Here is a 27153-nt window from a genome sequence, read left to right as displayed (position 1 = left end):
AATACAATTGAAAAGCTTCAAATTGTCAATGGATTTATGGCATTTCTTATTTTTCATCTGTCGAAAATTTACCAAGGTGTGTGCATACGTGTACATATCTGAATAAATAAATGTTTGGTATGACGGTAAAAAAATGGACTTTGAATAAAACAAATGCAAATATTCATTTATTTATTATTTGCTGTGTAATACTGTGTCCAAATGTGGCAACCTGCTTTTTTTAAAAAAAAACAAAAAAACATGCATAGTTCTTGTATAACGATTAATTATATGATTGTAAATGAAAAAAGTGCTGTAAATTTAGTAACATGCAAATATGTATTGAACACAGTTAAATTAAAAGACGCTACATACATGCCGTGAATATTTCAACTTTTGATTGTAATTCATTTTAGATCAATAAAACAGCAAAAAAAGGTTTTTAAGAATGTGATCAATTATTATTGTGATAATTATTATGAATAATTTAAACCAGCCTCGTTCTGCTTTTACAACCGTGTGCCTGACGTACACTAAGACCGTTTGCCATTGGCTCAGACGGTTGCTAAGGGCTACGCGATTGGCCAATAGCGGCGTGCTTTGCTCTGCGGTCGAGTTTATCGTCGCGGCGTCGCTGGATACGGTGTCGCCCAGCGTGCAGAGGTGGACGTGCATCTGACGTAGATAATAACGCTAAATATCTGCGTATCTGCTGTTCTGTGTGGGAATTACTGATCTAATCAGATTCATCGTTCGTTGTGTATCGTTCTACAGTTTGCAGCAGCCTCAACACCGTTTCTATGCGTTTAAACCCAGGTGGCTGCCGTCTGTGCCTTGGTTTAGGCTTGGCTTGGCTGCGTCTGATCTGTGGTGTTCATTGATGTTCTTATCTCCTGATCTCCTGCTCTAGGCTCGAGGCGTTCAGGTGACCAGCTGCTTTATTTTTTCACTCTCTTTGTCCGGCTTTTATGACAAAGTGGCCAAGTTCATTTGACTGTTGCACTAATCACCAGTGGTCACAAAAGAAAGGACTGTATTTGGAGTCCAGGTCCAGATCTGATCTCCGACGATGACCGCAGGCTCCATTGTGGCCCCATTCATCATTCCTATTCGTGTGCCTCCTCCTGGGAAAGCCAAGCATGAGATAGACACCAACACGCCTGTTGAGATCAAATCAGGTGGGTGCAAGTTCACTGTTGCTTTCAGTTCTATTCATTGTTATTGTCATTATAGTACATATACATATCAACGTGGACATGAGTGCACATGAATAAGTTGGAGGACAGACTGTATGTGTACTCAAACAATAAATAGACAGTACAATCAACTCTAGATACAGAATCAACTATAGACACAGAAGCATTCATACTGTTAGCCTCCTTTTCACCCTGTTCTTCAGTGGTCAGGACCACCTCAGGACCCCCACAGAGCAGGTACTATTTGGGTGGTGGGTCATTCTTAGCACTGCAGTAACGCCAAAGTGGTGGTGCATTAGTGTGTGTTGCGCTGGTATGAGTGGATCAGACGCAGCAGTGCTGCTGGAGTTTTCCACTCACCGTCCACTCACTTTACTAGACACTCCTACCTTATTGGTCCACCTTGTAGATGTAAAGTCAGAGGCAGTAGCCCATCTGCTGCTGCACCGTTCGTGTTGGTCATCCTCTAGTCCTTCATCAGTGGTCACAGGACGCTGCTCACAGGACGCTTTGGTTGCTGGACTATTCTCAGTCCAGCAGTGACATTGAGGTGTTTAAAAACTCCAGCAGCACCACCCAAATAATACTTGCTCCGTGGTGGTCTTGTGTGGGTCCTGATCATTAATCTGTAAAGCAGCTGGTCAGGATGCTCCCCGCTGTGGAAAAAAAAAGACAGCATTTTTGAAGAGGTTGCAACATGTTGAGTGACCAGATGAGATCTGTGGTCACTCAACATGTCCTGATGGTGTTGGAGTTGATGCAGTTGTAGGCGTACAGGGTGGAGCATTGTTGTGCATCATAACAAAGGACTCATCTCATTTCAGACACACCTGATGTGACGATCTTCTACACGCTGGACGGCAGTAAGCCAGAGGTGCTGAGAAGGCCAGGGTTTGGGAACGACACCCTGACCTACAGCGAGCCCATTCGATTACCCAGTGGCAAAGTGTCAGTGAGAGCAGTGGCGGTCACCAGGTACTTCAGCAAATGGCACAAAATTAAAGGCAAATTCCACCAGTTGTTTAAAATGTCTGCATAATTAAATCATTAAGATGTAGAGAAAGTCACCCAGAGTAGTTTGGTGTGATGCACACTGTTCTAGATAAGCTTGCTGAGTCAGAATTGCTCACAGTGATGGTGATAGGAACCAGACGACCAACTGTAAAACTCCTCCAAAAGCTATCCCATAGGAAGTATTGTATGAAATGGTTATGAATAACTGCCTGATGTCCGAGACGTTGTTTTACAATAAGCTTTTGGCTTAAAACGTATATTTTTAGAATATGTTGATGACAGATAGATTGATGCAGGCATGTTCTAAAGCAATAGTCCCCAGTAAAACATTTATTTCCAGGTTTAGGACTATTTTACCGTTACCTGTATTAGATATGAAAACTCAAAGGACGTGTAGGTCCACTGGTGATTTTGGGGAGTAAATAAAATTTTATTTTTTATTTCTTTATTTTTTTTACTTTTATTTTATCTTTATTTTTTTTATATATATGTGTGTGTGTGTGTGTGCGTGTGTGTGTGTGTGTATTTGTGCTGTAGACATGACAACCCCCTGGTTCCTGTCATCACCACTGTAAAGAAAGCGGAATCTGTAACTTTCTCTACAACAAGCCGTTTCATATTAAATCACTCTTAATGACTAAAGTCTATATTTATAGCCAATATTGACAATATAGCCAATATTGTATATTTGTCTTATGTATATTTTTTCCAGTGTGAGTCCACTTCTCTCATTCGTGTAGGTTTATGTACCAAAAACAGTCATGAATCATTTTTGCATGGAATTTGGCTTCTTATTTGAAATTCCTGTTCCAGGTGCATAAAGGCAGCATGTAACTGCTGCTCCATTTAAGGTGGAATGGAAAATTCAAACGAAAGGTGCAGAATTAGACCTTGTAGAAATTGTTGCAGAAACAACCTTTAGCCAGGCCTGTAGGGCTAGTGTTAGAAAGCAGTACTGATGTGAGTTGATACGTGTACCGTATATATTCTTTAGTTTTATTTTTATTGTTTTACACAATGATATTTCAGGATTAGTTTGGTGGTTAAAATGGTTCTTATTATAGAGTGAAGGGAAGGGCCAGTTTTATAAGCCACTACAAGATCTCCAAAAATAGGTTTACTTAAGCATCTGAAATGGTTTACTTTGAAAACATATGCAGATTATAATTCATGCCAAAACTGCCAGAAATTTTAATGATACCACAATTTAACTTTTTGGCCATACTACTCACTACAGCTGTCCTGGTTTACTGGTTCTGTCAGTGTAGCTGTAAAATAAATATGTCTATGTTCTTTGTTCTGATTGGCTGCTCTCAGTTCCTCATTATAAACAGTCCAGGCTGAAGTATACAGAATAAAGTGTGAAGTTCAGACTGAAATCCTATGGCTAGTTGGAAAAAGCAGACTTATGGTTACATGGAGTTTTTAGAAGGCTTCAGTGATCACCTTAGTGTGAACTTACATAGTACATTCAGTTCATGGTTATCCCTGATATGGAAGCTATACAGTAACGGTTAGTTGCTCTGAAATGAATTGATTTGTTCTGAAATTCAGTGATTTGTAAGTGTTTTATTTGTTGTTTGAGCATCAGAATGAAAGACAGACGCCTCTCTCCCGTTACAGCGATGGCCGTCAGAGTGCGGTGGTCACTAAAGTCTTCCTCGTGGAGCTTATTCCCTCTGAGCTGCAAGAACATTCAGAGGAAAACCAGGATGAGCTGGATTATGCCCTCAAGAACACAGGGCTGTGTGACTCCAAACGCGTATGTTTTACATCCTATTATCACTTACTTTAAAGCAATAGAAAACCATTGACAAGATCAAGTATAAATAATGATTTACTTCTTATTTCAATAATAATTACAATAAGAAATATATCACCACTGCACTGCATTTGATTCCTGAAGCTCTATGTACGACATGGAAACGAGCAGAGCTGAAATGATGGACCAAATCTAGTGCGTGAAATCAAGCGCGATCCTACCAGTACCTAATTTACATATAATTTGCATGTAGCCCACTCTAATTCATGCAGATGTTTCAGTAGGCAGCCAATAAAAAGACAGCGTTTAAAGTCTCGCGTTCCAGTGGCTGCACTTGTAGGTGTTTGAGTGCACAGCTCCCCCTGCTGACAGCTCTTTATATTGTTAGAATTATCACCGCTGCAAAGAATAAAATATGAAACTTCTTCATTCCTTTAGTGACTGTGTAGTGTGATTATTTTCCTAAAATAACATTTGAACGTTGTATTATTGCAGCGTATGAGATGCTTCTGTCCACAAAATAAAGAATACAAAAGCTAGTATTTCATATGCTGCAATAATACAGCCTTTAAATATTATTTTAGAGAAATAATCAGTGTAATATGTCTTGAAATGGAAAAAGGAATGGCTGATTATGTCAATGTGCTTGTAAAAAGAAGTGCATCCACTTTTGTGCTGTGTTGTTAAGATTAGCCTGATGCTGATACCTATCAATACCAATATACCAGTATGCTTACCTTGCCTTGCATTTCATGTTCACAGGAGAGCAGTGCCTTTCTGAGTGGTGGTGGAGATGCGTCTGGGAAACATTTAGGTACGATTGGTCCTGAAATATTTAGTTACAGTTAGGCAGAAGTGGTAAGAGCACTGTTTTTTTTTAAAGAAATGGCTCAAGTAATAGTAACAAACAATAAGATATTTATTGAAAAAATACTTAAGTTTTACTTCAGTTTACTTAAGCTTTACTTACAGAAAGAAGATAAAGGCTGTTAGATCTCTCAAGTTGTCGTTCTGTTGTTGGCATCCACATTAGGAGCTAAGATGTTTTTCTCTATGGGATCCACTGGACACCCTCCTCCTTTATAATGTCTCTGTTTCAATGACCTTGCATGACAGACAGTCCAGTGACACTCAACACTGGACAAAGTGTACCAGGTTTGGAACATGTTAGTTTACCTTGTGGCAAGAAAACACTGACGCTGACCATAGAATGACGCGCAGTCAGAGAATTTCTAGAGAGGAGAATCGCCATTCAGTAATGTCTTTTGGTTTTGTCAGACACCAGAGGGCGCTCCTGAGCAGGTCCAAAACAAAGAGTGCTCAGTAGCAGCAACTTTAACCAGTCAGCACTTAGTAGCAGTAAGGCTAACCAATCAGCACTCAGTAGCAGCAGAGCTAACCAATCAGCACTCAGTAGCAGTAATGCTAAGCAGTCAGCACTCAGTAGCGGTAGTGCTAAGCAGTCAGCACTCAGTAGCGGTAATGCTAAGCAGTCAGCACTCAGTAGCGGTAGTGCTAAGCAGTCAGCACTCAGTAGCAGCAGTGCTAAGAGTCAGCACTCAGTAGCAGTAATGCTAAGCAGTCAGCACTCAGTAGCAGCAGTGCTAACCAATCAGCACTCAGTAGCAGCAGTGCTAACCAATCAGCACTCAGTAGCAGTAATGCCAACCAATCAGCACTCAGTAACAGTAAAGCTAAGCAGTCACCACTCAGTAGCCGTAAAGCTAAGCAGATAGCACTCAGTAGCAGCAGTGCCAACCAATCAGCACACAGTAGCAGTAAAGCTAAGCGGTCAGCACTCAGTAGCAGCAGTGCTAACCAATCAGCACTCAGTAGCAGCAGTGCCAACCAATCAGCACTCAGTAGCAGTAAAGCTAAGCAGTCAGCACTCATTAGCCATAAACCTAAGCAGTCAGCACTCAATAGCAGCAGAGCTAACCAATCAGCACTCAGTAGCAGTAATGCTAAGCAGTCAGCACTCAGTAGCGGTAGTGCTAAGCCGTCAGCACTCAGTAGCAGCAGTGCTAAGAGTCAGCACTCAGTAGCAGTAATGCTAAGCAGTCAGCACTCAGTAGCAGCAGTGCTAACCAATCAGCACTCAGTAGCAGTAATGCCAACCAATCAGCACTCAGTAACAGTAAAGCTAAGCAGTCACCACTCAGTAGCCGTAAAGCTAAGCAGATAGCGCTCAGTAGCAGCAGTGCCAACCAATCAGCACACAGTAGCAGTAAAGCTAAGCAGTCAGTACTCAGTAGCAGCAGTGCTAACCAATCAGCACTCAGTAGCAGCAGTGCCAACCAATCAGCACTCAGTAGCAGTAAAGCTAAGCAGTCAGCACTCAGTAGCCATAAAGCTAAGCAGTCAGCACTCAGTAGCAGTAGTGCTAAGCAGTCAGCACTCAGTAGCAGTAATGCTAGTATCCTACAACCCAAAACATGTTTGCTGTAGTAAAACCAAAATACACTTGTAATTTTTCTTTGATTTTTTAGTGCAGTGTGTTCTTTTACTTTCCGTAATTAAAGGTAGTTCCCACATAAAGGGCTAGAAACATGTTTATTTTTCAGTTTTATCTGTTTTGCCGTCATGCTTTTGATAGAATAGAAGAACTAGGAAGTGGCCAGACTGCCCTTAAACTGCCAATGACATGACAGATATCTAATGGCTGTCTAAGCTAACCCGTTAGCTCACCTTGATCATTAAGTTACATTAGCAAAGTTAACTCGCTAGCAGACACCACATATAAGCCTCAGTTTTAGGTTTACTAAGAGCTGATAACAATAAATTCAACTTAAAACAGTAATAGAAGAAAGTAACTATTTAGACCGTCAGCTGTTTCCTCAGATTCAGTTATTATTCAGTTATTGGCCAGAAAGCATGGTACTAGCATGGGCTGGAGGTTAGGGAACTGGCCCTGTGACTGGAAGGTCGCTGGTACGATCCCCAGAGCCGACAGTCCATGACTGAGGTGTCCTTGAGCAAGACACCTAACCCCCAGCTGCGCCGTGGATAGGGCTGCCCACCGCTCTGGGCAAGTGTGCTCACTGCCCCCTAGTATTCACTAGTCTGAATGTGGTGTTTCACTTCACGGATGGGTTAAATGTGGAGGCAGGATTAAAAAAGTCACTTCAAGTCAATTAATTCAGTTTGAAGAGTTTTGTCTCTGCAACCTGCACAGGGTGTGTCCTGCCTTCCTCCTAGTGACTGCTGAGATAGGCTCCAGCACCCCCCGCGACCCTGAGGGAGAAGCGGCTTAGAAAATGTGTGTGTGTGAGAGTTTTGTCTCCCATTTCTGATGAGTGTGTTTGTGTGTGTGAATGTGTTTGGTTTGCTAGATATCTCCCACACTGGACCCCGGCGTGCTCGAAAAGGCCCTCGCTTTCTGGCCCAGCGCTTACACACCGCACCTGCAGCCCTGCCTTCGAAACACACACAGGTGAGGGTCCACACTGATATTTACTTTTATGATATTTGGCTCATATCCAGAGCGAGTCACAATCTAATCATGTCGCAGAGGCTTAAAACGCTGTTAATCTTAACTTGTATTAAGTGCTGAGAAATACTAATACTACTAATAATACTTACACCGTAGTGATTTAACATATGTCAGTTTGTTTGTGTTACCATTTCCAAACAGTTCCTCAAGGAAAATGGGCACTGTAATCGTCATCCAATACCTGGTGTCTAATCAATGCTTATTAAGTATTCAATTAAATCTGGAGTGGTGATAAAACCCATGCGATGGCTAGGGGGCGTTCTTCTAACCAGCTAAGATCAACTACTGTTTTAATATAAATAACTTCTTCTTATTTTTTCACTGTGTTAAAGAGCCCATAACAGAGAAAACTAAAGTTTCCTCCCTTGCTTGAAGCAAGAGTTTGATGTCAAATGTAAACATTGGCAGCCTCTTAAACTCCTTGGGACCACCGGTGGTTCCAAAACGCACTTTGTCATGTTCTTCATAATGTTTATATTTCAGAAGCTCCATTCAGAAGCTGGGCGTCGTGCGAGGCTGTAGCTTTTCTCTCCCGTCTAATAGACAGTGATGTCATTTTAAACCCTTATAATAAAAGAAGCTGAACTTTGTTTTTCTACTGAAAGTCGAGCGTTTTTCCCCAAATCTGGGCTCTAAACTATAAACAGACGGCGTCTCTTCAGTGATCTGCTCTGTAAATATTACTTTTATAAAATAACACAAAGAGCGTCGGAGATTTTGGGCTTTCAGCAGTAAATTGTAAGCGTATAGTGATATGTGTAGATCATAAATACACGTTCTGTTAATCTGAGGAGAGCTTTTTAAAAAAATAAATAAATAAAATAAAAAGTAATTTGCCTTAAAATGGTTATGTAAATTCAGCTGGACAAACCAAAATATACCCTGGAGAATAAGAGGTCAAGGTTTTAAAACATACCGTTTACACTGCAGTCCATATCCAGCCTGTTTTAACAACAACAAACAATACATTTACTTATATTCACCTATAGCAGTTTAGCTCCGCCCCCTCACACAGTGTTTCAGCCTAGACTGCTTTAAGACAGACAGACAGACAGACAGACAGACAGACAGACAGACAGACAGACAGACAGACACTTTATGGATCCCAAAAGAAATTTCACAAATTGAGGCAGACAATAGGGCAGCCAATCATAACAGAGGTCATTTACATATCGCTGTTGTCGGGAAAAAAAACCTCGTATCTCCAAATTGGTAACTTTACAGGAGAAGGGAAAAGCATACTTTACTTTTAATGTAAGTCAATGGAACCAGAACTTTTTCCAGGTCATTTTGAGCCGTTTCTGTTGGTCCCTTTGCCCCGAAATTTACACACAATGTAAAAGACAACAGGCGTTTTCCAATCATGTCAAAAGCTGAAAAACGACAAAAATGGAGATACAAGGTTTTGTTCCGACAGCAGCGATATATCAGTCTTAAAGGCAAATTCTGAAGGATATAAAAGGCTCATACAGTACAGCTCATACACATACATGGTCTTTTTGGTAATAAGTGGATAAAAAAGTAGAAAATGGGCCTTTAATCTTAACAGAGCTGAGAGTTTTGTAATGTACTTGTATGATGCGCATTCAGCGGTTTCCCTTTTCAGAGTCCATCCACTGTGGAGAGCGTGTTCAAAAGCCTGACCAGTACACAGACGTCTCGCATCCAGAGAGAAACAGATTTCCTAAGGTGAGAAAGGAGAGTCTTAAAGGAGAAATTCATCTTTTTTCCCCAATGTTTAGCACGTCTCACCCCCTGAGACGTAAACAGAGTCATTCAGGGTGGTTTGATGTGAAAAGCTCTGTTCTAGAGAAACTACAGAGTCCGAATTGTTCACAACGGTAGGAACCAGACGTCTGAAGGGTTTCATGGCTCCGAAAGCTCCCACACAGATGGATATTATATGCATATGGTTAGGAATATGCAGCATGATGCCTGATAGACTGTAGACCCTCATCTGTGTGCATTTCAAGGGCAGGGCTGAAGGTTATATAGATTTTATTTATTCCATTCATGGCTGAGAGGCACATGCAGGGCACTGTAAGGCAAAGTGATCCCTAAGCCTTAGAAACCTAAAATTTCAGGGAAGGTTTTTGGTATTTTGGGTCAATTACAGTTACAATTGCAATGATAAAGTATTTATGTTTGACAGTCACACCCTGGGAGACCCTGGGCTACTCAGATAAGCCATTGTTTGACATGTAAATGCTAAGAGAAATATGATATCTTTATGAATTTGGGTCATTTCCGATCAAAATGTACCCAGCGCCTGCCACATTTTGGATGTTTTTAATTACAGAGAGCTTGAAAACAAGTGCAGTTGTAGTTATCTTTTCAGAAATCGGTAGTCTGGAGTGTCTGTGAGCTGAAAGTGCCTCAGTCTTGATGGTGATTCATTCTGTTGGTTATTATGAGTAAAAATGACAATTAGCATGTCTTTTATTGATTTTCTGTCCACTTGGATTCATGCTGAGTGCTAAAACTCTGACACACAGCAAGACAGGCTTTATTTTTCATTATTAATTGCGTTGAATATTTAATATCATATATTTTTAATACACAAAATCAATGTAAAGTGAAAGCCCTTTGTTTATAATCAGAAGGCTAAAAGCAGAGATGTAATATAACAGTAGTGAGTGGGGTTTGGGTGATTTTGGAGCTGGATCTCTGCCTGATGGACGGTCACAGGTGGATGAAATCACTCTGGGTGGTCAGGCAGAGTCTGATGAGTGACCTGATGAATGAATCATGTCACTATTCTAACCCTTTGTTGGAATATGAAGGCCAAACAGCAGAGCAATAATATCAGGATTTTAGGTGATTTTCAGAGCTGAATTACTCACTGATGCTGACGTTACAGCTCAATAACCGTTCTGAAGTTATGAAGGATGGAAGTGACCTACCGTTTGCAGTCTGAGGGCTAAACATCTAAACAACATTTTCAGATACATGTTGTAGAATTGCTGGTCAGTTTGGACAGTAAATACAATGGCTATGTTTGTTTCGTGGACATTGTGACCCCTGGTTCCTATCACCACCACTGTAGAGAATATCATTTGATCTGATCATTTAGAAAGATAACTCTGTAAATTAATAAAACTATAATAATCAATTATAAAGAATCTGGAGAGGTGGAGGTTTGCACTGGAGAGGAGAGGAATGAAGGTCAGTAGAGACAAGACGGAATACATGTGTGTGAATGAGAGGGAGGCAGGTGGAAAGGAGAAGATGCAATGAGTAGAGGTCATAAAGGTGGACGACTTCAAATATCTTGGTTCAACCATCCAGAGCAATGGACAGTGTAGAAAAGAGGTGAAGAAGAGGGTGCAGGCAGGATGGAGTGGGTGGAGACGGATGTCAGGGCTGATGTGCGACAGAAGGATAACAGCAAAGGTGAAAAAGTGAAAGGGAAGGTTTACAAGACAGTAGTGCGTCCTGCTATTAGATTAGATTAGATTAGATTCAACTTTATTGTCATTGTGCAGAGTACAAGTACAGGGCCAATGAAATGTAGTTAGCATCTAACCAGAAGTGCAATATATAACATTATTTACATAAAGTGCGGTGGTAACAGTGACCAGTGCATAAATAACTGTTATATACATGTGTGTACAAATGAAATGTGAAATATGTAATATGTAATATAAAATATGAAACATACAATATAAAATATACAGTGTTATCTATGCAGTGTTATATGTATCTATATATCTGTGTATTAAGTTTATATACAGGAATGTACATATTGAATATATAGTATATAATATACATATATACATAAAGTGAGATATGCAGTAATATGATTGTAGGTTATTATATACACATACGTATACAAATATAGACATGTAGATGTAATAGATACTGTACAGGGAGCAGCAATACAAATGAAAGTTGTATGAATGAAGTATATCATCAGTGCTGAAGGTGTAGGAAGTGCAGTTTTTTAAAGTGACTGTGTAGCGTTCGTCAGGATAACCGCCTCAGGAAAAAAGCTTTTCCTAAGCCTGCTGGTGCGGGAGCGGAGGCTCCTGTAACGCCTGCCAGATGGTAAGAGGCTGAAAAGTCTATGATTTGGGTGGGTAACATCTTTGATGATGTTTCTTGCCCTGCCCATGCAGCGTTTGTGGTATATGTCCTCGATGGTGGGTAAATCGGTGCCTGTGATGCTCTGCACCATTTTTACTACCCGCTGGAGTGCTTTGCATGGTTGGTGTGAAAGTAGAGGAGGCAGTGGATAGGGCAAGATGGAGGCAGATGATCCGCTGTGGCGACCCCTAAAGGGAGCAGCCGGAAGAAGAAGAAGAAGAAGATAATAATCAATTATAAACAACTCTGACGATCCAAAATGAATGCAGTTGAATCGCTACATTCAGATTGATGTATTTATTTCTTTTTGCCATTTTATTTATGCAGTTTATTTTTTTGGTATAAATGCTTCTGTGTGAAACACAAAGTGGGACAATCGGTTCTGATGATTCTGATGGTGGATTTTAATTTTTTGGGGTGCAGGTGCTCTAAGTGTTTGAGTCATCGCCCCTCAGACCCCTTCGCCCGGTTCTGCCTGCATTGTGGAGCTCCGGTACCTCCCATCCCAGGACAAAGGCTGCCTCCTACTGAGGGGGGACAGGTAACTACAACATCATGCCAAAATGTGCCAATAATTATTATGATTCACTTTCATATGAATAAACCCCTTTACAAACCCCTGAGAATTATGGGCCGTTTATTATGTTTTGTGCCTCCTTCAAAAGCATTTAGGATGCAGTAACAACACTCCCTATCACTTCAACATGGGTGGGTTACAGCTAACTGTATGGATAAATGTATTCATACTTGTGACATCACAACCATGCCCAATTTAAAACAGGCTATTTTTTTCAACTTGGGTTGAAATATGGACAATGTCATGATGGGTCATTTAGTGGTTACTAATGGTTTGTGTATGTGTGTCATGTCAGATGGTCCTGTGTGTGCAGTGCAAAAGCAGGGTCCCAGCAAACACGTCCTCATGTGTGGTGTGTGAAGCGCCACTGGCTCCACAGCTCCAACCACAGGCCAGCCTGAGGCTTAAGGTATTTATGACTGTACACACAGTAAATAATATGCATATATATAGAGATGCCCCAGAGTTTGTATACGCCACTGATTTATGTCTTTATCTACATACATTCACCCTCCAGTTTGTCAGAGTAAACTTGATGGTGAGCAGTTTGTGAGCAATCGTACACTAAATGGCCAAAAGAATGTGGACACCTGACCTGTATGAGCTTTTTGGACTTTCCATTCAAAAACAATGGGCATTCATATGGAGTTGCCCCATCTTTATCCATTTGCAGCTATAACAGCCTTCATTTCTCTGCATCTGTGGGAATCTGTGACTGTTCAGTCAAAAGAGCATTTGTGTGGTCAGTCACTGATGTTGGACGAGGAGGCCTGGCTCACACTCGATGTTCCAGTTCATCCCAAAGATGGTCAGTGCGTGTAGGGTCAGGGCTCTGTGAGGGCCACTGGAGCTCCTCCACACCAAACTTGTCAAACGGTCTTTATGGAGCTTTGTTTGTGCACAGGGGCTCAGTCATGCTGGAAAAAGGAAAGAATCTTTCCCAAACTGTTGCCACAAAGTTGGAAGCATTTAATGGCCTAAAACGTCTTTGTATGCTGTACCATTAACATCACCCTTCACTTCAACTAAGGGGCCCAAACCCTAATAACCACCCCAGCCCTTTATCCCTCCTCCTCCAAACTTTACTGTTGGCACTTTATGTTCCAATAGGTAGTGTTATCCTGGCATCCACCAAACCCAGATTCATCAACTGCCAGATAGTGAAGTGTGATTTATCACTCCAGAGAACGTTTTCACTGCTCCAGGGTCCAGTGGAAGTGTGCTTTACATCACTCCAGCCAACACTTGACATTGTGCATTTTGATCTTAGGCTTGTGTGACGCTGCTCAGCCATGGAAACCCATTTCATGAAGCTCCTAATGCACAATTCTTTGTGGCTGAGCTGTTGTTGTTCATAGATGCTTCCATTTCACAACAGTAGCACTTACACTTGACCAGGGCAGACCTAGCTGGGCAGAAATGTTTACAGTCACTGAGCTCTATTACTAGTATTTTTCTATGGAGACTGTGCTTGATTTTATACACCTGGGTGTAGCTGAAACACCTGAACTCAATAATTAGGAGGGTTGTCCACATACTTTTGGCCATACCATATATTTTTTTAAAATGTACAAAAGTTTTTCTCTATATACTTCAATCGATTGTCTTCTCCTTTAGGACAAAGTGGTCTGCCACTCATGTGGAACAGGAAATCCCGCCCACATCACCCACTGTGTGACTTGTGAGACCAGACTACCTCAGGCTGACAGCGTAAGAGTATGGACAGTCATACAGCTGCTGTAACCAACCAGAATATGCAAGTATAACATCTACAGATTTTCATTTGTGACTGTGTGTATTCCTCCGTTTTGTAGCCTGTTTTGAGTGGTCAGCGAGCTCCTCCTCTGCCCTGCTCGGAGGGAAAGATGGTGTCCTGCTCTAAATGTAATAGAGTGAATCACTCGGATGCTCGATTCTGTGACTGGTGTGGAGCCAAGGTGAGAGAGTGCCTCATGGCCAGCTGCAATACACAAGGCTCTGAGGTCCAGATCTCGAGTGAAATCAAAGAAAACTGATTTAAAAGTAACTTGTGTTCTTTTTTTTTGAGTGTAAATTTAAATACATCAACCTTTTTTTTTGTATTCAGTATTTTACATATATTTAGGGATAAAATATCTTCTGGTTTATGTGGTCTGTATGCGTATCTGTCCATCCTAGCCTGGTCATGCGGTCAGTTCTCTGACCTGTTCTCAATGTGGAGCGAGCAGCCACCCTTACTCTAATTACTGTGGAACCTGTGGTGTGTTTCTGGAGGGTCCACCCCGATTGTCCACCCGCACCAACCATTTGCATCCACCAGAGGGCGCCAGAGTCTGGCATCCACCAGAGTCTGAACAGGTTAGCTTATTGATGACTCAGTTGATTTCTGAGGTTGTCATAACAATCCTATCTTACTTAAACATAGAAATGTAGAGAAATTCCACTTTTAGATCAAACTGTCAAGAAACCCATTTTCTTGTTCTGTAGGCTTCATCACTAAGCGCTATCTGGCAGCCAGTATCTACCAGTGCCCCATCCTCTGGAGTGGATGTGTCACCAGTGAGCCCAGCCATGCGTGTGGATGCACAAACACAGACCACAGGCCTCTTCTACCCCTCCAGCACAGAGCTGCAGAGGCGGGGCCAGCAGAGGGAGGTGGAGCTTAGCAGGCAGGAGAAGATGAGTGACAGGAAGCCTCTCCTCACAGCCATTAGCCCAGGACGAGGTACAGCAGCACAGTAACAAGCCCACTAATGCTCAGAATACAGGTACTATATAGCAGTGCTACAGCAGCAGAGTATCAGTAATGCAAACTAAATATACTGATTTTCAGTTACTCTATTATTCTGCGGTCGTGCTTTCCCCTGACAAACTTGCATTCCCGGGGGCAGTCGTGGGCTCCTGGGGGCAGTCGTGGGCTGGAGGTTAGGGAACTGGCCCTGTGACCAGAAGGTTGCCGGTTCGATCCCCAGAGCCGACAGTCCATGACTGAGGTGTCCTTGAGCAAGACACCTAACCCCCAACTGCTCCCCGAGTGCCATGGATAGGGCTGCCCACCGCTCTGGGCAAGTGTGCTCACTGCCCCCTAGTGTGTGTGTATTCACTAGTGTGTATGTGGTGTTTCACTTCACGGATGGGTTAAATGCGGAGGTGGAATTTCCCCGTTTGTGGGACTAATAAAGTATCACTTAAACTTAACTTTATTCATCCATGCAATATTCCTGTCCTTGGAGATCAGAGGACTAGGCCTCATTTAACCTCTTATTCTCCAGAGCACATTTTGTTCTTTCCATCTGAATTAACATGACCAAATCATAAGGCAAATTATTCAGTAACTGCATGATATGAAGGCAAATTTGTTTATTTCTTTGTAAAAATGAACAGAAAATGTGTTTTATCATCTACACAAATCACTATATGCTGACAGTTTACTGCTGAAAGACAAAAATGTCAGACGTTCTTTGTATCTTTTTTTATAAAAACCATATTTACAGAGCAGATCACTGAAGACATGCCATCTGTTTATAGTTTATAGCCCAGATTTGTGGAAAAATGGGTCGACTTTTAGTAGAAAAACAGTTCATTTTAAAGTAATGCCTGGAAATGTGGAATTGGAGCTCCGTTTTGTGGTACTTAGGATCAAACGTGAAGTCTGTCACTGTAAAAATATTTAAATGAAATTATTCACACTGCTGTTAAGATTTTGTTGGAAAGTAATGGAACTAATGTTGGTTGGTCTAACATTGGTGTTGGAACACAGATTGGCCAGATGGGTCAAGCCCTGCTGCTTTATATTGAAATGAACGCAATAAAGCTGAGCAAACTTGGAGGTGGATGTGTGCTGTTATCCTCACGGCTCAGATGTAGCCAGTTTATGCCTTAAGTTGTCAACAAGAGTATTGTGCTCTTCAGATGTTCTATTGACTGTGTAAGCATGAGGCCAGGAACCTGGCTCTTTAGAAATGTCACACAGGACCAGTTTTTAAAGAGATTAAGAGACACTTTTTAATCCCACAAACGGGGAAATTTCACCTCCGCATTTAACCCATCCGTGAAGTGAAACACCACATACACACTAGTGAATACACACACTCGGGGGCAGTGAACACACTTGCCCAGAGCGGTGGGCAGCCCTATCCACAGCGCCCGGGGAGCAGTTGGGGGTTAGGTGTCTTGCTCAAGGACACCTCAGTCATGGACTGTTGGCTCTGGGGATTGAACCAGCAACCTTCCGGTCACAGGGCCAGTTCCCCAACCTCCAGCCCATGCTAGTACCTCTTATTCTTCAGTATATATTTTGTTTTTTCCGCCTGAATTTTCATGACCTAATCATAAGGCAAATTATTCAGTAACTGCAGGAAAAATTTTTTATTTATTTTATTTTTTATGAAAGCCCCTCAAATTAACAGAACATGTTTTATGATCTACACATATCACTATATGCTTACAATTTACTGCTGAAGCCCAAAATCTCAGACACTCTTTGTGTTATTGTATAAAAGTCATGTTTCCAGAGCAGATCACTGAAGAGACGACGTCTGTTTATAGTTTATAGCCCAGATTTGGGGAAAAACGGGTCGACTTTCAGTAGAAAAACAAACTGAGTTCAGCTTCTTTCATTATAAGGGTTTAAAATTACATCACCGTCTATTAGACTGGAGAGAAGAGTTACAGCCTCACACGACGCCCAGCTTCTGAATGGAGCTTATGAAATATGAACGTTATGAAGAACATGACGAAGTGCGTTTTGGAACCACCGGTGGTCCCAAGGAGTTTAAAGAGGCTACAGGAACATTTTAGCAAAAAATCAGCCACAACATGCTTGGTGTCCAAAGTTCTTTAGTTTTGCACTAGAGCTATGAAGTTAGTGTAGTAAGCAATAGGGATTATACGCACCCATTAGCACCGTGTCCAGTTGTTATGTAATCTCAAACAGACTCGCTTTATGGTTTCTGACGCTGTGGGACATACTGTTGTAAAAACTGGACAAAACATGTTTCACAGCTAAAAGCAAAAGTAACAGCCAATCTGAAGCATGAAGGTATTTTTTCCTACTTGTATGGATTTGGATCAGCTTGCATGATGCTGTTTGGTGGGGTATACATTTTTGTTACCTGTCTAATTCCCAGCCTAGTAGCTCCTCAGAGAACATTTTAGACATTAAATATGTTTTGCCTGGTAAATAACTGCAGTGTGGGATGGACACTTATATTTTTCTACAAAAAAATGTTTGATTTTGATTGCCGGTATTCCAGTGACTACACAGCAAAAAACAGTATCTTAAATCTAGTCTATATCCAGGATTTCTGCTGTTGAGATTGTTGTAAGCTCAAGTCAGATTATTTAACTTACTTCCAAACATTTTTTGCTTGTTTTAGGTTTTGATTAAGTCAAATTTCACTGTACTGGCAGATAATTTAGCTGGTTTCAAGCACATTTCTTAAAACAAGCTAAATTATCTGCCAACACACACACACACACACACACACACACACACACACTTTCTAAGCCACTTCTTTCTCAGGGTCGCTGGGGGTGCTGGAGCCCATCTCAACTGTCATCGGGCGGAATGCAGGACGCACCCCAGACAGATCGCCAGTCCATCGCAGGGCAGACAGACAGATATACACACTCACACACACACACTCACACCTAGGGGCGATGTAGCATGTCCAACTGGCCTGACTGCATGTCTTTGGACTGTGGGAGCAAACCGGAGAACCCGGAGGAAACCCACGAAGACACAGGGTCTAACATGCAAGCTCCACACAGAGAGGACCCTGGTTACCCGGCCGGGGAATCGAACCCAGGCCCTTCTTGCTGTGAGGCAACAGTGCTATCCGCTAATCTTATAATAAGTGCACAACCATCTCAAAATAAGAAATATTAGATATATCGGCTAGAATTAAGACTTGAATAGATACTATCAACGTATCACACCACTCCAGCCAGCGCTTGGCATCGCTCTTCTTAGGCTTATGCGCTGCTGCTTGGCCACTGAAACCCATTTTATGGGTAAAGTTACCATTTTGGTGATGCAAGGTTTTCTTCCCACAACAGTGCTATACTATTATAACAAAGTGTTACTCCTCTTAATTCTGTGCAGTAAAACCTTGTAAATGATCAAAGAATCCAACATTCTGCAGTTTCTATATTACACTTTTCCCGTGTGGCTGGTTGTGTCTCTCATATCGATAACTGTGTATGCCTTTGTGTGATTGCAGGCTTCTGGAGGAAGCAGCTGGATCACATCTGTGCTCACCTGCGCAGCTACACGCAGAACAACAGTGAGTTCAGAGCCCTGATAGGAGAACCCAGGATGGGAAGGGTGAGACAACTTAACGCTTTATTAAAATTATAGATGAATATTCTTTTTTTTTTCCCCCCCCATTATTTAAAACCACACATTCTTTCACCTCAGTACACAATCAGTACAGATTTGGGGGCAGTCATGGGTTGGAGGTTAGGGAACCAGCCTCGTGGCCGGAAGGTCGCCGGTTCGATCCCCAGAGCCGACAGCACATGACTGAGGTGTCCTTGAGCAAGACACCTAACCCCCAACTGCTCCCCGGGCGCTGCGGATTGGGCTGCAAGTGTGCTCACTGCCCCCTAGTGTGTGTGTGCTCACTAGTGTGTATGTGGTGTTTCACTTCATGGATGGGTTAAATGCGGAGGTGAAATTTCCCCATTGTGGGATTAATAAGGGTCTCTTAATCTTAATCTTTACAGTCACATATTCTGTATATCTAGCGCAATTTCCAGTTTCACCAAAGGGGGGCGACAAAGCCTCGCAGCCTTGTCACAACAAATTATGCAGCTTAAAACAAAACTTTTATGCTTATAAAATGTATGCATTAACACTGAAGTTATGAGGAGAGTTTCAGCACAGATGTCTTTTTGAATGAGGCGCAATACAGTGTAGCCAATTAGAACAGAGCTCATTTACATATATCTTTCTTAAAGGCACTTTCTAAGGGGTAAAACGATGTTGGGAAATGGTTGTGTAAAAATGAAATCTGATTCTTTTTGGTGTATGAAGCCACATGAACTTTAAGGGTGGACATTTGGGGGAAGAAATGCTGTGAAGAAACATTCTGTGTATAAAACACGGCTCATGTTGGGTTCTCTGTTCTCCAGCTGATTTCTGCGGTCATTGAGGAGGACAGTTATGAAGTCAGCCTGCGTGTTAACTTCATCTCAGCTGCTTCACAGAGATCCAAGGTAAAGGACCACAGTCGTTTTAGAGTTTGAGGCCAGATTGACCTCTATTGTGTCTAAAAGAACAGCAAAAAATGAAAAAAACTCACTAAATCGCATGAAAACTAAAATGTCCAAAAAGCGTTTCAACTATACTACTAAGTAATGCAGCATGTAAACCAGCATTGTGTCAGTAATAAGCAGTGGTGGACGAAGTACACAAATCATGTCAGTGAGTTAAAGTACCCAAGGTAAATATTACTCAAGTGAAAGTTTGAGTATTTGAGTAGAAGTACTAAAGTATTTACCTTCAAATGTACTTAAGTATAAAGTAAAAGTACTAAAAGAGTAATTCTGGCTCTGATCTGGTCCTGTTATCATTTTTATAACAAGACTGGCTTCATGAACTCATTTCAGGTGAAAGTCCTCCAGCTTCTCTCTTGGTAAACCAGTCTTTTAATACAACGTCATTAATTAGTGACGCTGACATCTATTAAAATGATCAGAAGCACAAAACACTGAAGGTAAACAGTTTCCATCAGGGAGAACCGAGTGGCTCTGAAATCACTTTTTACACACAAGCAAAGTTTCAGTTTAAGATTTATTTACAACTTAGTTCCAAGTTTAAGTTGAATTAAAACTGGCTTTAAACTCAGGATCACAGATGAGCTCCTTTACTATGTTGATCTGTAGGCGTCTGTTCATAAACATAAACCAGCCCAAACTCATTTACTATAAAATGAAATGGTGTTTGTAGAAATTCAGAAAAAAGCCGCGTCAGTCTCGACTGCATATGTGGATATATTTCTATATTGTGCTCTATTTACACAAAGTTAGGTTAGTTCATCATTTATGTTGAACAGACTCTCCCAAAGTTTTACGCTGCTGCGCTGATGTTGAACCGCGTGCTGCACTGGGTCGGTATGACCAACAGGTCAAAACCAGCTCTAAACAAAGTGACCGCTGGGCCCTGATTGGTGCTCTGGCTTTGCGCTTCTTTCGTTTTGACATGTTACATTTTTATACACACAGAAACCAAAAGGAACGACAGATTTCTCAAAATGTAGGAGGAAAAAGTCGGATATTAGACTCTGAAATGTAGCGGAGTGAAAATAAAAAGTCGCCAAAAATGGAAAAACTTCAGTACAGATACAGATACACAAAAAAAAAAAACTACTTGAGTACAGTAACCAATTACGTTTAATTCATTACTATCCACCAGTGGTAATAAAGTGCTAGGTATGGCTGAATGTCCTGCATGTGAAAATTTGCAGATGTCGTCATTAGATGAGTGCTCTCTTTAGCACTCTAAAGTTTTCCGGGTTTCTCAAACACTAGCTTTTAAACTTGAGCTAAAGGAGTTCAAAACGACGCTTCGTGTATGTTCATGATGCCAATAAGCTGCTCCGTTCGCAAACCAATCAGCAGTAATGCCAGCGTCCTGCTGCCCAAAACCCATTTGCTGTAGAAAAAAGAAAAAAAAATGTAGGTTTCCTCTGTTTTGTAGTTAAATACTAACTTCTAATTTCTAAAATTAAAGAAAAGTTCTGGGTGAGTGATTAGAAACTATTCGTTTTTGGCTCCATGCACCCCATTCACTTACAGGCACACTGGCATTTTGCAGTCCTGTTTTTGATATAACGGGGGAAATAGGAAGAGGCCAAGTTCCTCATAAACCGCCTCTGCTGTCACTAGCTAATATGTTAGCCACAATGCACTGAAACAATAGGCTATTATATCTGTAATAAAGACTAATCACTGCTCAAAAGTGCTACCAGTGAAAGAAACAAGGAGAAGTTGATTTGCATAACACAAATGATCATGCCAAGTAGTTGCCACCCTGCTAGCATAGACCAGCATGACTGGTCACCAGCAAAACCAGCACGTGTTGTGTTTTGAATGCTGGTATGCTGCTCAGCAGCAATGGAATTTAATACTGTGGGTGTCTACCACCGGCCACGCGGCCATAAGAGCAAAGCAGCCATGCAAAGAGGCTCTCGGGAGGTGCCTGCCAGTAGGAGAGACATTTATTGTAGTAGTGGGTGTCAGTTTAACATGCATTTTAGTGTTATATGTGCTTTACTGTGCTGGGCTGTGGGGTTAGTTAGTTAAACGTCTACCATAGAGAGGAATCCTATGGTTAAAAGTGACCTTCAGCGCTCTCCCACTGTGTTGATTAGGACTAGGCGATGGTTTTCCCTTACTGCCTGTTTAATAAAAGAGCATTTGCCCGCATGCACAGCGCTTTTCTTTGCCAAGACGCAACAATACACTGATGATCACCAGCAAAAAACAGTGTATGTTGTGTTTTGGATGCTGGTATGCTGGTCAACCAGCATGACCATACTGGGTGACTAGCTAAAAAAGCACCAGACCAGCACTAGACCAGCGTTAAACAAGCGTAAACCAGCTGGAATGCATGTTTCATTGGTTGCTAGCAATGTTAGCATGGCTAAACCTGTACTTAACTAAAAGTACTTAATTGAAACACTGACTAAAGTGGAAATGAAAGTAGCCTAAAGTAAAAATGTATCAGGTTTAGTTCAAGCATTTACATTTATGGCATTTAGCTGACGCTCTTATCCAGAGCGACTTACACTTTGATCATTTTACACAGGTAGGCCAAGGTGGTGTTAGGAGTCTTGCCCAAGGACCCTTATTGGTATAGTATAGGTTGCTTGCCCTGGTGGGGGATTGAACCCCAGTCTACAGTGTGAAAGGCAAAGGTGTTAACCACTACACTGACCAACCACCTCCGCCTCATCTGATCCTGATCTAGAACTGCAGAACTTCTTAGTACATCCAGCAACTATCAGCATAGGAACTGAAGTATGTTAGCTGTTTATTAGCTACACTGAAGCTATTCTTCTGTTTGTCTTTAGCATAAAATGAGACGCTAAAGCTCCAAAGTGAGCGGCTCGAGTTACAGAGCGGTAAGAATGAATGAGTAAATGCATGGATCAGAGAAGCTCATGTCCATCAACATTCTGCTAAACCGGGTAAGTAACTATCCATCTGCGACTGTTATATGTAATGTGTGCTGTTTTCTATGAGCAGACGCTTCCAGGCGGACATCTGAACGGATCTGTGTCAGAGATGCACAACCTCAGCGCTGTTATGGAGGGCGGAAGCAGCTTAATAACAGGCCTGACCAGTCTAAGTACACATCCACTCACTCACACAGCACGCAAGGGTTTGGCCAAATGAATTCTCTGTGAAAATATGTGAACACATCATCTGCAGAGAACACACTTTAATTCAACATCATGCACAGTTTTAGTTGCACAGTCTAACAGATTGGGGATGCAATTTGTGGCACATTATATATTTCATATTTTCTGTTTTAGCTTTTCCACTATGAAACATTATGCTCTAAACTTTGCAGAAAAAAGGCCAGATTTCCGTTTGTTCCCTGTAGGGGGTGTGTTAACTTGTTTTCACTTAAAAGATCACCACAACATCTCCTTTGATGTTTTCTGACTGGTGTATGTTTGTGGTCAGTGAGTGAGAATGGGTCAGCAGCACCAGGGACAAGCGCTAAGAACCAGAGAAAGAGCCGCGTTTCAGCCATAGGAGAACAAGCACCGGTCAGTATTCTTCACACACACACACAGATTTTTGTTTTTTATACAATGGAAGGATATGGGTTCTTACATATGTCCCAAATCTGTTGTACATTAAGGACCTGTAAGAAATAAAGAAATTTTATATATATATATATATATATATATATATATATACACACACACACACACACACACACACACACACACACACACACACACTTTAGGTTTAATGTAAGTCAATGGAACCAGAAGAACCAGAATTTTTTCCAAGTTGTTTTGGGCCGTTTCTTTTGGCCCATTCATCATAAAATTTACACATGTAAAGAGAAACAGGCATTTTCATATGATGCCAAGAACTGAAAAATGACAAAAATGGAAATAGAAAGATTTTCTTTCAACATATGTACGTATGTATGTAAGGACAGCTGCCGTGCTTAAAAGGTGAAAAAAAAATATAGAAAAAATGGAAAAACAAATGTAGTTTATATGTTTTTCTTTGGACAATGATGCTACGCAGGTACCTGCTCATAATAATATTCTTTATTTGTATTAATAACAATACTGTACAGAGTCCGTTCTTCATTTATTTCATTTCAACTCAAAATGTCCAGTTATCAGTTCTGAGGAGATTAGGTACACGAAAAAGGAAAATTCAAAATTGGAGCAACAGAATTGCTATTGTACGGTTATTGCCTCCAATAGGAATCCAAAACCAGCTTGCTGCTAAAGGAGGTGGGGCCAGAGGGGCGGGGCCGAATTTCAGTGGTGCAGCAGCTATTGGATGAGGTGAAACAACATCGATAACAATGTTAATCATAAACATTAAAAACAGCATTTTTATTTTTTAATGAGAAATCTTGCATCAAATTTTATTAAGAGGCATGGATCAGGGGTTTTATAGCCTGTCACGAATTTTGCCTGATTATTATTATTATTAGGTTGTCAAGAATCACACAGCTGTCTTTGTGTTCCCAGGGTGCCGACCCATCATGCCTAGGCAGCGATGGACGCCCGGTCCTGGTTTCCGCAGTGATTAACAGGCATCATGACATCATTCCCATCCTGGTGCAGAAAGATGCGGACGTCGACCAGCAGTCTGGACCGTGAGTCCCAAACATTACAGTCAGAAATGTTCCGTTAACTGTGCGCATATAGCCGTGTTCACACTGCAGGGTTGAATCTGAATTTCCTTGCGCCGATTTAAAACAAATGTGTTTTTTTTTTATCAGTTTTTCTTGAGCCACATCTAGATGTGCTCCTAGATCAAATATATTATTTTCTTTTCAAAGCAGTCATTTAAACGTGGCGGTCAGTCTTCATTTACATGCAGGCAAACGATCAAAAAAGTCTAAATGTGTTTGTTGCAGGTCGAACAACACGGCCCTGCATGAGGCTGCAGCTCTGGGGAACGAAGGCCTGCAAAGTGCGGAGATCCTGCTTGGGTGAGAGGCGCTGAGACTACTTCACTACAATAAAGACACAGCTGTTCAATTAATTTCCAAATGTAGTCGATCAGCCAAAACAGGCTCACAGTGGCTTCCAACCTCTACGGAGAACATTCTTCACGCTTGTCTTCCGTGCACCTTGAAGGATGGTGGGTGAAGCCGAGCTGTACTCGAAGCTCGAAGGGCTCGTGGTACAGTTCGAGATTTCACCACTGCCATCAAGTAGGTAGGGGCTGGTCCGTTTTTGGCTTTGTAGGCCAGCGTTAGGGTTTTAAATCTGATGCGTGCAGCTCCAGGAAGCCAGTGAAGGGGCCCAGCAGTGGGGTGACGTGGCTGCACTTGGGCAGATTGAAGACGAGCCGTGCTGCCGCATTCTGGATGAGTTACAGAGGCTTGATGGCCTTCATGGGAATACCAGCCAAGAGCGAGTTGCAGTAGTCAAGCCTCGAGATGACTTCACTGGAGAATGATGATCAGTGGCCAGTTGCACCAGCTGAACACAAGTTTAATCGTAGCCAAGTCTGAACATAAACTGCCCTACGTTCAAATTTTCGGGCTACTAGAATTTAAGCGGTTGCACCAAGTAACAGTTTCAGCATGGCTTGTGAATTTACACATACGCTACACTCGGTGTAAGTTCTGCTGTAAAAATATCAGTTAAAAAGCCTGGTCAATTTGACCGATGGTGTTGACAACCAGTTCTGCAGGATAGAACCAGAGCCTCGAGTCCTACTTTGCGTCTGGAAGTGATGTTTTTCTGCAGGATGGGTCCACAACCTGGTGGGCGACTCTGTTCAAGCACACAAGCCAACTGCGTGCAGAGCAATAAGAGCTGCACCATCATTGCTCAGGTTGAGTGACGCCGACCTCATCATCACAGAATACCCAACACTACCCAAAATCTACCATCTCTTTACACACTAATAGCTAAGATGTACCATAAGTGTCTGTGGTGCAACCGAAATTCTGCATCACTAGTTTTACTCTCAACACAAGGTTTAGGATGGACTTTACACCCCAACTTACAATCGAACTTGGGCAACTGGCTAAACTGTCTTCCCAGGGTTTACGGAGTTGGCATCGGTCCTTGTTGCTCACTAGCAGCCCGACGCAAAGGGAGCCAGCAGTTTCAGGGGAAAATATGGTCTAATTATTAGAAATACCCAAGTTGCCAGCGGAATGGTCAGTGGGGGAACTGCAAAAAGAGGCTGCATTAGAAGCTGCTGCCCTCACTGAGCGACTCAAGCGTTGTGGTAAAGCTTGCTGAATGTTGCCGCCTCCTGATGTGCTTACAGGTGCAACGCGAGCTTGAGGAAGCTGAACGCTGAGGGTCAGACGCCGTACGACGTAGCAGAACTAACAGGCTGCGACTCAATGATCTCCCTGCTGACAGCTCACAGGGGGCGGGGCCTAAACCAAACCCTCTCCAACGCCAGGAGCACCTCTGGACTCGACACGTTCTCATAGCATGTTTGCACAGCCAAATGAAATCCTCACATCTGACTGGACTTACGGACTCAGGGGTATTGCTAGCATTTGTGCATTGGCTGAAAACACTGAGGCTCTGTACCCACTTGTATTTACACTCACTGTCTACTTTATCAGCTCCACTGACCGTATAAGAGCACTTTGCAGATCCAACATTACACTGCAGTCCATATGTTTCTGTGTACTTTGTTACGCTGTTCTTCAGTGGTCAGGAACCCCACAGGACCACCACAGAGCAGGTATTTTTTGGGTAGTGGGTTATTCTCAGCACTGCAGTGACACTGATGTGGTGGTGTGTTGTGCTGGTCTGAGTGGATCAGACACAGCAGTGCTGCTCGAGTTTTTCATTCTCTAAATCCATCCGGGGTCACAGGACGCTGTTGTCTGGATAGTTTTGGTTGGTGGACTATTCTCAGTCCAGCAGCGACACTGAGGCGTTTAGAAACTCCAGCAGAACTGCCGTGTCTGATCCACTCAGACCAGCACAACACAAACTAACACAGCACCACTACGTCAGTGTCACTGCAGCGCTGAAAATGATCCACCACCTGCTCTGTGAGGGTCCATGGGGGTCCTGAGCACTGAAGAACAGGGTAACAGAGTATCAGAGAAACAGATGGACTACAATCTGTAACTGTAGAACTGCGAAGTGCACCTACATGGTTAGTCGAGCTGATAAAGCGATAAGGCGTCATGAATGAAGTAGTCAGTGTGTATGAATTCTGAGATCAGATTACTGCATTATAAACAATGAGATTACATAAGGTAATAATCTGATTTAAAGAGTCTATTTCTGATATTAGATTTGCCTTTCAAGCCCGTTTTATTTTTGTCCGTATTTAATCTGAATTATAATTCAGATCAGATTCCTTTCATTCACACGGCAAGGAAGAGACCAGATACCTGCTGGATATTGGGGGGGTGGCAATACAACCTCAACCCGTCAGCATAGCCTTATACTATGGAGGAGATGAAGTTCAGTTGGACTAATATGTAACACGATTCTGATATACAGTAGATGCCGAAGTGACATGCAATAAATGTGGACATCACAGACTTATTAAACTTTAAAACTTCATGCATTTGTCCTAATTCATTTTTGCCAGCCTCTCTTTATCCCTCAGAATTAAATTAAGTTTAAGTGGCCCTTATTAGTCCCACAACTGGGAAATTCCACCCATCCGTGAAGTGAAACACCACGTACACTCTAGTGAGCACACACACACTAGGGGGCAGTGAGCACACTTGCCCGGAGCAGTGGGCAGCCCAATCCACAGCGCCCGGGGAGCAGCTGGGGGTTAGGTGTCTTGCTCAAGGACACCTCAGTCATGTGCTGTCGGCTCTGAGGATCGAACCGGCGACCTTCCGGTC

At 42.2% G+C, this 27153-nt stretch overlaps 1 protein-coding gene across 3 annotated transcripts; it reads left to right on the top strand.

Annotated features, from left to right (window-relative positions):
• Nucleotides 1-626: 626 nt before the first annotated feature.
• On the top strand, nt 627-26257 carry dzank1 (double zinc ribbon and ankyrin repeat domains 1). 3 transcript variants are annotated; one of them, XM_037534531.1, is made up of 21 exons: nt 627-795; nt 890-1157; nt 2000-2150; nt 3813-3951; nt 4714-4765; nt 7284-7384; nt 9051-9133; nt 11954-12071; nt 12403-12516; nt 13725-13823; nt 13922-14044; nt 14265-14444; nt 14574-14811; nt 18311-18414; nt 19224-19307; nt 22341-22443; nt 22785-22870; nt 23552-23635; nt 23825-23952; nt 24217-24291; nt 25590-26257. In XM_037534531.1, the coding sequence occupies exons 2-21, from the start codon at nt 1049-1051 to the stop codon at nt 25759-25761; spliced, it is 2343 nt and encodes a 780-aa protein (XP_037390428.1). In that variant the 5' UTR covers nt 627-795; nt 890-1048; the 3' UTR covers nt 25762-26257. The 3 variants fall into 3 exon arrangements, with proteins under 3 accessions (XP_037390428.1, XP_037390429.1, XP_037390427.1); XM_037534532.1 differs by having other exon boundaries at nt 627-1157; nt 13725-13817; XM_037534530.1 differs by having other exon boundaries at nt 627-1157.
• Nucleotides 26258-27153: the final 896 nt, after the last annotated feature.

Source organism: Pygocentrus nattereri, chromosome 25 (genome assembly GCF_015220715.1).
Source record: "Pygocentrus nattereri isolate fPygNat1 chromosome 25, fPygNat1.pri, whole genome shotgun sequence".
In the NCBI taxonomy this organism is placed as follows: Eukaryota; Metazoa; Chordata; class Actinopteri; order Characiformes; family Serrasalmidae; genus Pygocentrus; species Pygocentrus nattereri.
This window is presented reverse-complemented; position numbering and strand designations above follow the sequence as displayed.

Bases quoted from the DNA above. Each gene is read 5' to 3' on its own strand.
- dzank1 (XM_037534531.1), top strand. From the start codon at position 1,049: ATGACCGCAGGCTCCATTGTGGCCCCATTCATCATTCCTATTCGTGTG. The intron at 4,766-7,283 runs GTACGATTGGTC...TTGGTTTGCTAG, and splicing joins TGCGTCTGGGAAACATTTAG to ATATCTCCCACACTGGACCC. The intron at 14,812-18,310 runs GTACAGCAGCAC...GTGTGATTGCAG, and splicing joins AGCCATTAGCCCAGGACGAG to GCTTCTGGAGGAAGCAGCTG.